This window comes from Octopus bimaculoides, chromosome 5 (genome assembly GCF_001194135.2).
Source record: "Octopus bimaculoides isolate UCB-OBI-ISO-001 chromosome 5, ASM119413v2, whole genome shotgun sequence".
Taxonomy (NCBI): domain Eukaryota; kingdom Metazoa; phylum Mollusca; class Cephalopoda; order Octopoda; family Octopodidae; genus Octopus; species Octopus bimaculoides.
Window position 1 is genome coordinate 30,560,923 of NC_068985.1, and position 12,593 is coordinate 30,573,515.

The following is a 12,593-nucleotide window of genomic DNA, read 5'->3' on the forward strand; positions in this document are numbered from 1 at the left end:
TATATATATATATATATATATATGGAATTAATATCAGATTTTTATATATTTAACTTCTCTAAATTTTGGTCTGAAGTGTTAACTCAAACAGTGAACGGTAAAAGTAGATTTACTTGACCTTCATTCAAGAAACTTGTATTGCTACATTTAATATAAAACAATTTGAAGGCATTACGGTTCAACTAAAGATTGAAATATAAAGCTATTTATATTTTATTGTGGACATTACAGAAATTCAAGTTGGCTTAAATACTTAAGGAATAGAACAGGTACTGAAGTGTAATTTTATTTTAAAGCTTTCAGAAAAATGCCATTTTATTTGAGGTTAATTTTTCTATATAGATACTCTTTTCATTGTAATAGTAGTTGGTCATTGGATTAAAACAAACAGTTCGTTTGTTTAATTTGAATGATTGCAAGCTTAAGTGTTGAAAAGCAATTTCAAAAATGTTCAAATGGCATTTGTAATTTTTAAGATACTGGTAAGGAAATAAAATAACAGTAAAAATGTAATACAAAAGCAGGGGCTTATTTTATGATCTCCAGTAAATGCTGTCCTGCATTTGCATTAGATAGAATACTTCATGAAAAGTAGTAAAATAAACTAACCCATGCTAGCATGGAAAACAACTGTTAAGTGATGATGATGATTAAGATTTCCAATGTCAAACAACAAAGTATAACATATCTACTTCTGGTGGATTTAGAAGAACTATCATTTAGAGACAATATCAATTAAGTAATTAACACCTAATTCTTAAAAAGGCTTCTTTTAATATTAATGAAAACTGAAATGTCACTTGGTTTAATCAATATTTATATTGGTTCCATTAGATGTATCAAATAATAAGAAACTAAGATTAGTTATTATTGAAAATCCCATTTGTTACAATATAAACTACTAAATATTCTGCCAACTTTTAGATATTGATTAATGCATAATTTACACATTCTAATGATTTCTGCTTATTCATTTAGTTATGTGCATTATTTGCTGAATATGATTTTTTTTCCTTGCTGTGTTAACTGGAATTTTTTCATGGTGTAAATACAATATATTCCACTTCTACATTCATTTTTCCATCGTAATTAATAGGAAAAATAGTTCTCACATTAATATATAGTCTTTCTTCCACATTGTACATTTTCCTTTTTCTTCTTCTTCTTCATCATCATCTTTATACCTATTTTTCCATACTAGGCTTGGGCGAGATAGGATTTTTTCAACACAGTCTTTTCATTTGTCATTGTCTTTCATCACTTCCTTTATGAAACCAACTATTCTGATCTCAGCCCTCACCACTTTTGTTCATGTCTCTTTCAGTCTTACTTGTCAGTGGGCTCCTGCTTGCATTCATCCAATTGTCATTCTTCATACACATCACTTGACCATACCGTCTCAGTCTTCTCTCTTGCATACTTTGACTAACAACTTTGATGGCTACTTTTTCTCTCTTGCTCATACTTGCTGCTGTTACACTTCTAGTAGAGCATTCTTATCATATTGCTTTCTTGCCTATGCATACATTGTACTTCATACACAAGCATCTGACAGTTTGTTCTTCACTTGCAGAAAGAAATCTAAAACCCTTTCTTGTCAACAGAGGTAGTAGCTCACTGAACTTTCCCTAGTCAATTTTTACTTTTATTACCATACCTTCGTAATACATCATTACTGAAGACATCTCCCCAATAACAGAAGTTATAAACTACTTCTAATGAGCTTTCTTGACAACTGAGAGATTTCATTTATTTGGTGCTCTTACTGCTAGTTACTCTTGTGCATCTATTATACATACCTGGGATCCTATTGTACTTTTTGGGGTACCAGTTGTTTGCATTTCTATACACAGTATAAAGTCCTTATCAACTTCCTTTCTGCATATCAAGTGTGGCCACTTCTTAGTTGGTGGTGTTGTTTTGTTTTTTTTTCAAGTAAAATATTGATCTCTACTACATTGATCTTTCAGCTTCTCAATCCTAGATCTTTCTTCCATGTTTGGAATTTTTCTAATTTTTTTAACTGATTTCGCTGAGATCATCAACTTACAGCAGTTGTCATGGGATGCTAATCTTGAATTACTCTGTTATTGTCTAGAAAACTGTAATCAACAGGAAAAGGCTGGGAAACCAAACATTTATGGCCACCTGTCATTATACTAATTTCTCACTGAACTCATTGCTAATTCTTGCTTTTCTGACAGTACTTTTGTACATAGCTTGGATGGCTCTCACTAGCTACCCATCTGCCTTCAGTCTTCTTAATAATTATAAGACTATAGAATATAGTATCCTATCAAGGACCTTCTTCAAGTCAAGAATGTTATGATTCATTCTTGACCAAAACCATCTCTTGTTACTTCCCTAAGAAAACTACCCTGGTGGTTCTCTGTCTTGGTACAAACCCATCACCTCTAACTTAGCTCTCAATTCCTGAAGGCAAAATATATGACATCACAGATACACCCTCACTTTAACATACTTGATTTCCTCATTGTGAGATATGATGACCTCAAGGATGTTCTCATCACCCATGTTATGAAAGAAGCAAAGTGCTTGACTGATAATTTATCCCTCTCTCTTTCTATCTGTTTATCTGTTTGTATCATTAATATCTATTTATCTATCTATCTATCTATCTATCTATCTATCTATCTATCTATCTATCTATCTATCTACATACCTACCCACCCACCAATCCATCCATTCACCCACCGACAGACACATACACATAAACATACACACTATGTTTATTTTTTACAAACAGTTCTTCTATATTTCTCTCTTTTTTCTAATTTTCATTTTTCCTATTTCTCTTGCTTTTTTATGTTGTCCTTGGTTAAACAGCTTATCTTATTCAGCAGACCTTTTGTATTGTATTTAAACGTTGGCCTAATTCTGCTCTGCTTGTTAACTTGCAGTATTTGTTGTACTCATTTCACATCTCTCTTATAATTCTTTTGTCTCCCACAGCCTGACTTCTTCTCAAATAGGCACTCGCAAATGCACCGAATAGCAAAATAAAAATGATAAATGACATGCATTAAGTGAAAAGCTTTCAAAAGAATGTGCTTATTTGTTGCTTTTGAATTGATTTAGCAGTTTTTAGCACTAGTCAACTTTTGCAATATGGCTTATTCTGACCTATCTACTGATTCTATTTCCAGATAAGCCACTCTCCCAGTACATCAGTAGTTTCAAATCATTCTGTTTAGAAGCTCAACAGACTGCTGACCAGTTAACAGGGATTCTGTGGAATGGGCCTTCTGCTTGTTACAAGCAAATATCAGACGCAAAGTGTTTCCCAAGCTCTCCCATTTCTAAGTGAGCATCATTATATTTTATGTCTACTTTTGTAATCCTGGCATGAAGTTTGAATGTACAGATATGAGAAATTCAGAGTTATCTGAAAGAGAAGTTTGATTCACTTTTTTCTGCTTGGGTTTAATTCTTTGGCCCTTACCCCATTTGTCCCATAGAATTCACTAAGTTGTCAGGATGTGTGCATACATACATTATGCAAATAAGTATGATGATGCACACATATTTATAAGTAAGGTCAGTGTTTTTAAAAAATGATCATGGAAAAATGACTCTTCTCCAACCTCATTTTAAACTTTCATTAAATGTTTGTTTTAAAAACTTTTAAGAAATAATTTTTTCTTTCTTTCAAGCTAGATGTTTTATGATTTTATAAATTTTTATTTTTCGAGCCTTTAAGATGTTAGGATGTAAGTCCACTATCTTCAGGGCTTGGTTAATCAATAGCTTTTCCCAAACTTAGCATGAAATTGTTCGTCATATTTTCTAAAATGTCAACTTTACAAAGGAATTTTGCCAAGTATTTGTAAAGCTTAAAGTTTAATTGATTTGGATCATTAGCAGATGTGATCATTATGATAATTAACAGTTCTTAATGATTATCAATAACATTGGTGACAGATTTTTTGGGGGGAGTTTGTTATATTGCCAAACATCAATGTAATCAAAAATGGCAAACATGAACTTTTTTTCTTGCTGTTCAAGGATTTTCATTTGTTACTTGTAACATAAATGTGTCTGTTAAATAAGTGCACATTAGCAAATGTCAAATGTTTTACATAGAATATACTAAAAATGAGAGGGGTTAAGAAGGAAAGAGAATAGTTTTTTTTTAAAATAAACATTGCATGTTAGTTTACAGATGTCAGCAAATCTTGTTTTAAGAATGGCAGCCATGTACATAAACATATGTTGATTTAAACAAAGAATAAGGTATCACACTGTTCTGTTTTTCCATATTTCTTTAATTTCTGTATTTTTTTGGCATACATATTTTGAAATAGGTGAAATAAGTATCACTCTTAAGTATGACTAAGTTTGTAACTACATCTGTAACATATATATATATCATAATTAAATGTTTATTTTTCCATGCTGGGATATATATGTGTGTGTGTGAGAGACAGAAAGAGAGAGTAGGGACCTCTGTTCAAATTGAAAAGTAGCTATAAATGGCCCAAAATTGTTCTTAATGAATGTGTATTTGTTTTCATAAAATACTATTGGATTTCTCATGAAAAGTCATCTTTCATGTGAGAAATGAAACTGCTTTCCAACACAGTTAATGTATTTCTGTGTTTAATGCACTGTTACAAGTACGCACTTGATATTAAAAGTATTAGGTTGTTTCACATGAAATGTCACATTTTTAATTACTTGTTATTTCAGTCATTTAAAAACTCAACTATGTGTACCTTGTATTTAATCTTGACTCTTTTTCTTTCCCAACAATATTGGTATACAAAATTCATACCCATAGATCTTATGAAAATGATAACAACCAAACTGTTCAGTGATTTTCACGTATGAGTACAAACTGAGTTACTCTGCTGCAGAAGCTCTACGGAATATCAAGTGGGCCTTTGGTAGTGGTTTTGTTGACATTCGAACTGTTCAGAGATGGTTCCAAAGCTCTTGTTCAGGAGATGAGAACCTCGAAAATAAACCAAGGGGTAGGCCAAAATCAGTTATTCGGCATGATGGATTAAATTGTTTGGTTGAACAAAATCTGAGAACAAAGGTTTGAAAATTTTCATCAGAACTCCAAATATCTCACGCAACTATTTTTGGACACCTCTAAAAAATTGGAAAAGTCACGAAAATGGATAGGTTTGTTCCACATCAATTGAATAAGATTCTAAAAAGCAGACACCTCAAAGTGTGCTCCCTATTGCTTTCTCAACTGGAAAAGACCTGTGATGAGAAATGGATACTCTTTGACAACAGCAGGAGAACAGGACAGTGATTATGTTGTGTCGACGCCCCCAGGTGAAGAAGTAGGATCTCCCAAGACATATAAATGGAGGTAGTCTGGCCATGGTAGGAGTGTTGAGTAGCGGTTGAGTAGAGATCATCCGATGGTGCTAGATAGCAGTAGTTTGAGACATAACAGCTTAGATGCAGGAGAGTCACCTAAACACTACCCAAACCCACCATTGCACCCTAATAAGTTAGTGGTCACTGTATGGTGGTCTGCAAAGGGAGTTATTCATTATCCATTTTTGCAACAAGGAAAAATGGTAACAGCAACATCGTATTGGCAGGAAATTGATTCTTTGTGTGAGAATTTGAAAAAGAAACAACCCAGACAAGTGAATAGAGATGGCCCAATTTTACTTCACAACAATGCATGTCCTAACACTCCTCAAGCTGCAGTCCAAAAGTTGCAAAGCCTGAATTATGAGATTTTGCAACATCCTCCCTATTCCCTTGATATCTCTCCTACTGATCATCACTTATTTAAGCATTTTGAGCTTTTCATAAGCAATAAAACATGCTTAAATAGAGAAGAGGTAATTGAAGCATTCGGTCAGTTTATCACAGCAAAATATGAATTTTTTTTTAAAGATAGAATATATAACATAGAGAAACTTTGGGTGATTGCCATAAATGAACATGGATCATACTTTGATTAAATAAATTAGTTCTCTATGTTACCTTTCAAATATGACATTTCATGTGAAACAACCTAATATATTTCAAAAATTATGTGCATGACATCTGATTCAAACATATTAAATATGAACACAGGGTTAAGTAACTTGGAAAACAGTTATACAGGCCCCCCCCCCACATATTATATCTACCACAGGTTATGGGATTTGATGCTTATGGAAATTGTAAAGTATGACCATTAATTTTGGGTACAGACTATAATTTCACTCTTACAGAAACTTGTATTTATAGTTTTAAACTGTTAAGAATTTAACATTACTCTTTCTTTACTCAACGGCCACTTGCATTTTAGTTAAGATCAAAATATAAAGTTAATGATTTGGAAAAACTTTCGTAATGTGTGTGTGTGTGTATGTGTTCCTATCATTTAGCATGAACACAACCACCAACAGCAACAGTAATATATAGTATGAAGAAAATAATCAAATCTATTTCAAATAAAAACATATAATGGTGCGTGCTAGTATATTTTAAAAGTTGAATGAAATGTCTTTGATCTTCAGTCTATGAGGATTGACCTGAGATGAAACAGCCACAACAATACAATTAGGAACAGTGTAATCACTACAACACCAACAATACCTTCCCACAATCACTAACATCTAAAGTAATGCAACCCACATCATCCTCTCCATCAACTCACCAACTTTTGAATCCAACTGGCTACACCAGCTGTCAGCATGTACACCTACATGTGTGTACATTAGTGTGCGTGTGTGTATTTATGTCTTCAAGTTAGAAGCGCAAAGGGCAAATTGTCTATAAAATTTGATAAAATTTCTTTTACACAATGTACTGAGCCACCCAGTGAACTTCAACGACTTTTTGATAATACAAGAGTAGAATATCCTTAAGAGTACTTCTTGGTTCCAGCCAATGGATCAAAGTGTGATAGCTAACCTCAAGGTATGTTATCTGAGAAGAACTTTCAAACAACTTGTGAAATCAATTGACAGGGAGGATAAACATCCATTTAGAGATTTCTAGAAGAAATTCAACATAATGGATGCTGTGGATAATATAGGGAAGTCATGGGATGAAGTGAAACCTTCCACTTTGAATAGTGCTTGGAAAACTATATGACCAGACTGTATCCATGACATTGCAAGTTTTCCTCAAGCAAGAAGTTTACATCAAATTCAGATAGTGTGATACTTGCAAAGAATGTAGGATTTGAAGAAGTCATAGAGGATGATGTGATTGAGTTGCTAGTGTCTTAGGTAGAAAGTCTAATGAGGAGCTGATGCTGGAAAAAGAACAAACTCAGAATACAGATGAGACAATGGAAGTTTCACCTACACCACTTAAATTGGCTCCAAAAATGGTTGCTAAAGAGTTGGCAAATTATAGAGGAAGATTTGCTCATAATGATCCTAATCGTGAACACAACATAAAAATTACACAAGGAATTTTCAATGAGTCATACTGAGCTGTACAACAGGGTGCTGCATCATACAACAGATAACTTTGGATAAGCTCTTCACCCCTCAAGCTGATGTTTGTGTTAATGAACTATAAGATAGTATATATTGTCCTTCATCCTCCTAGTAATGCTCATTCCACCACCACCCCTTGCACTGTAGTCAACATCTTTTGTGGTAAGAATGTACTCTTACAATATAACAATTCTTATTAATTCTCTAATGTATTCCTCTTGAAATGTTTTTGTGCTTTTATGTATCTATATTGTACTGTGTATGTTTAGAAATTGTCTTTGCTGGAATTCAATAATTTGTTTGTTTTACTGCATGAAAAATCAAAATGAGCATTGCAGTCTCAGATCCTTTGATGACATGTTTACATTCATATTTCATGAATTTTTATTGAATTTCTGAACTTAGAAGTGATATGTGTATTAAATGTTTTTTGTCATGAGTTTGCAGTAGAGAACTGTACATTTGTTGTCAGTTTCCTGCTGTCCAGTCAAGGTTTAGAAGCTTCCACCCAATGTATTTTTCTTCTTTAAGAGAGAGAGAAAGAGAGATAGAGCCAGCCATCTTCGCCTGTGTGGTTCTCCTTGACAAATAGTCTTGAAAACCATTTGATGCATTTTTGTCTTCCATGCAAACTAAATTCCTGTTGTTGTCATAATAGGGACCATAAATCATTTGGCTTTTAACAATACAATGGCTCCTTTGTGCAAGGGTCTTAAAGCTATTTGGGTATATTGGAGTCAATTTGGTTGGAGAGAATCTTATTTGTTAACCATATCGAAAAGTTTGAATGTGACAAACCCGTTTTTCTGTAATATTAGTGATAGAAATATCATTTCATTTGTAGCAAATTTTAGCATGAAAAGGTTGATTTCAAATGTTTGTGACCAAAATTTGAATTAACATCCTTGAAATTCAATTTCCTGCTTAAATGAATTAAAACCAGGTAACATTTCAATTTCACTAGCTGATGAACATACCAGCATAATCAGTAGCAGCTTTATTTTAATCAAGTCTTTTTCTAAAATTGCTGCTTTGCTAAAGAGAAATAATAGTAATGGAGATTGAGAGATAGGAAAGTAAATGACTGAAAGGTCAGGGCTTTTAATGGGGAGTAGGAAGAGAAGATAAAAGAGTAAAAGCATGTGAATTCAGCACTGTGGTAGCAGTGAAGAAATTAATGATACCTATATATAAAAGAAAAAGGAGGATAAGATGTACATAACTTTTTCAAGTGTATATGCATATATGTATATATACATACAGGCATTGCTGTGCAGTTAGGAAGTTCATTTTGCTGTCAGCCCCATTTTGGGTTCAGCTCCACTGTGACACCTTGAACAAATGTCATCAGACAAGTGTGAGTGAATTTTGTAGAGGGAAACTGTAGGAACTCTATCACATATGCATGAGTGCATATGTGTGTGTGTGTGTGCAAATGTACATGACTATAGACATCATGACTGGTCACTCTGCACTTTCAAAGACATGGAATAAAATATGTCTTACTTGAAAATAAGCAAAGATTTCTGTCAGAGAGCATTTCAAAGTTTGTTTCAGCATTTTTCATTTTCTGCCGACTGAAACTGCGTCTGCGCAGTGGATTTAAAAAAAAATATAATATATATCTAGGAGACATGTGCGTTTTGCCTTTTGTCTCATAGTTATAAATTAATCTTTGACGGCTGGTTACTGAAGAGAATTTGCCTAGTAAATTATTTTTATTTACTAAAAAAATTTGAAACCTATAGGTCTAACCGTTAAAAATAAGGTAAAAGTTTTTTTATTTTTTCTTCCCTTTGAAATGTTTTAACTCTTTTGTGGTTTTCGGTCATATATATCCACATTAGACTCCCGACTCATATCACTGTCAAACTAAGAATTTAACTACGGTCTGTCCATAGCACTTACTTAGCATTATCTGCCACTCTTTGGGTCTTCTAGATACCAATACTTCTCATACCCTTGCTATATATATATATATAGCACTTCAGTAATGTAACTACATACATGCTGTTGGTGATTTTTTTTCTTTCTTCAGATTTTTCTCTTTCTTCTTTCTGACAAAGCGCTATGCTTAAAACATGAAAAACTCTCTCTTTTTACTGAGCGTCAAACTAATACATTCTTTGTGCACTTGCTCTTGTTGTTTGTTATTGTTAATTTTATTGTTCCTTTATTTGAATTGACTATATATATATATATAAATATACAGGGATTAGCAATTGAGTTGCTTCTCCAACATACTGAAAATTTAGAAATAGCAGTCAAAGAACTACTGATTCTAAATTTTCAGTATGTTGGAGAAGCAACTCAATTGCTAATCCCTGTATATTTATAATGATAAATAGTTTTACCGATAAAGGTTTTTTTCATACTGAACTACTTGGCAAAATTGTTAATTATTAATTCTATTATTAATTGACGATTCTCTGCCCTTATTCTTGTATATATATATATATATATATATATATGTCTTCTTTTACTTGTTTCCCAATCAGATGGTTCCAGGTTCAGTTTCACTGTAGCACCTTGGGCAAGTGTTTTCTACTTCAGCCTAGGGCAAACCAGAATGACTATCTTGCTTTTTGGTGGGTATATTCTATGCAAGACTACATTGTCCAATGGAACTTTTCTTTTTAAGATGGCACAATGTGATTTGAAGGGGGTTTAGTTCCCATTTCCAACAGCTTAAGTGACCATTTCATTGGTTCATTGTGAATTTAGTGTCTCTACTACAGTACTGTGATCATAACAGAGTACAAATTCTGCCAAGGTCGAACTGGCGTAATTTTTTGAGACATTTTCTTGGTAAGAAATATGTCTTATATGCCTTACTTGCTTGTCACTAACCACATGACAAAAAGAGATAGGAATAAAAGGTAGCAATATGGAATTTATTATAATTTATCATCATCATTTTAACATCTATTTTCATGCTGGCATGAGTTGGATGGTTTAATAGGAACCAACGTGCCCAAGGACTGCATCAAGCTCCGAGTCTGTTTTGGCTTGGTTTTAACGGCTGGATGCTCTTCCTAATGGCAACCACTTTTCAACATGGATTGGGTGTTTCTTTGGGTTTTTTTTTTTTTTTTTTTTTTTTTTTTTTTGTTTTTTTTTTGTGCTGCATGCACTATGCAGTTTTCAGGAATATGATCCCTTGGATAGGAGGAGGGTCAGCTTCATGCTAGGGGACGAGGGGATTACTATGAAAGAGTGGGGCAAAGCAGGTTCTTGCTGAAGGATATGCATGGTGACATGCATCTAGTATGGTGGGTGAGGAAAAGAGAAAATGATGCATAATCTTAATCAATGCAGGTATGTAGTCAGTTTCATGGATAAAACTGATTACAAAATATAAAACTCTGGACTTTATATTAATTAATATACATGAACCAACCCTGTGAGTAGTTTTGGTAGATGAAGACTGAAAGAAGACCATATGAATCCTATTGTATCATAGTTTATATATTTACCTGTATTCTTCATTATTTAATGACTGGTTTATTTATTTTAGGGAGTAAAATACTTATGATTAGATTTTATTAAATTTTCATTAAATAAAAATAATTTCTGTTTAACAGGTATCACATTGAAAGCTGTTAAATTACAAAGTGTTTGTGTTGTCTTCTATATAAATAAAATCTGTTTTGCAGACTGACATCTTCTAATAGAAATAACTAAATGAAAAATATGACACTGGTTGGCTGCTGGTTTCTGTGTGTGTGTAAGTACATGTAACTGTATGAGACTGTGTTTGTGTGTCTCTGCATAACTGTGTGAGATTACCCGGAAATAACCGAATTATTATTTCACAAATTGTGAGCAGACAATAGTTGTATGTATATATATATATATATATATATATATATAATTATTACAAATTAAAAGGGTAAAGGATTATCAATTTATTAATTTATTAATAAATCAACAATTAATAATTTTTACCAAGCCCTTCGGTATGTAAGCACCATTATCGGTGGAGAACTTATTTAAAAGTTCATATATATTTATAAACATAATTTAGGGATCAGCAAATATTTGCTTCACCACATACCGAAGTTCAGAAATAGCAGATAAAAAAGCTGAGACTTGTAACTCACAACAGCAAAAACAAGAAGAAAAAACAATGAAAACTAACCATTCCGAAGATTAATCGTATATGTGTGTATATATATATATATATATATATATATATATATATATATAGGGAGAATTCACAAAAAAAAACAAAAGATGAAGACAGGTGGTGTAGAAAACAAACAGATGTATTAGTATAACGCTTGGGAATTGAAAAGTCTTTAACATTTCAAGCCTACGCTCTTCTTCAGAAAGGAACACAGAAAGAAACAAGTAGAGAAAAAAAATGTGTGTAGTGGTTAGTGGTATATATACATGTGTGTGTATATGTATATAAACATGTGTATATGTATATAAACATGTGTGTATGTGTATATATATATATATATATGTATATATACATGTGTGCCTCCTTTTCTCTTTCACATACACTCACAGATGTGCATACACAGGAAAAGTTGTTAACACAATTATCAACAAAAACAAAGCTGATAAATATGCACAGGTGTTGCAAATTAAGTTTAATTACCAATAAACATCAGCTTGGACGACACTTTACTCAACTGTGTAAAATATGTAAAATATGGCCCAGGCTGTGATTTCCAGCATGTACATCAAAAAGTAGTTAACCATTTAAGCTTTAGTGAATTTATACAGAAAAAATAAGCATTATACTGTCCAGCATAAATAAATGTCAACTTCCAGTACGAATATTTACGTTTTGTATGTCTTTTTTCGACAGCATAAAATTCTAAAAAAAATTCTGTAAACGATCTACTCATGTAATTTATGCACCCCCTAAAGTTTATTTTTATTTTTGTGAAAAAGAAGTATATAAATTACATGGGTTTTTACGGTAATCGAAGTGTACATTAGTGTCATATGTAGAAAATACAAAGACAATAATGGCTGACAGTTGAAAATGGGAAAACAGGAGATTGGCATACTAATTTCACTTTGACATAGTGGATTGAATTACTTTGTATAGAAATTATGTAGTCAAAAAGTGTTGGACTTTTGGGCAGCTGGAAAAGACACCAGGGTATAGAATGATATAGGGAGTCATCCAGAAAGCTAGTG

At 32.7% G+C, this 12,593-nt stretch overlaps 1 protein-coding gene across 3 annotated transcripts in view; it reads left to right on the plus strand.

Moving 5' to 3' along the window:
- LOC106867856 (BTB/POZ domain-containing protein 17) overlaps nucleotides 1-12,593 on the plus strand; it is a 35,580-nt gene that overhangs the window by 10,242 nt on the left and 12,745 nt on the right. Inside the window, exons 1-2 of one of the 3 annotated variants that reach the window (XM_014912897.2) lie at nucleotides 3,255-3,324; nucleotides 11,090-11,160. The exons of 1 other annotated variant lie outside the window; for it this stretch is intronic. Coding sequence is in view for 1 of the 2 variants with exons in the window: in XM_014912895.2 (XP_014768381.1) it covers nucleotides 3,168-3,324 (157 nt within the window). In the remaining variant the exon portion in view is untranslated. Of the gene's footprint in view, nucleotides 1-3,167; nucleotides 3,325-11,089; nucleotides 11,161-12,593 lie in introns of those variants that run through there. One more of the 3 variants, XM_014912895.2, reaches the window with a different exon arrangement.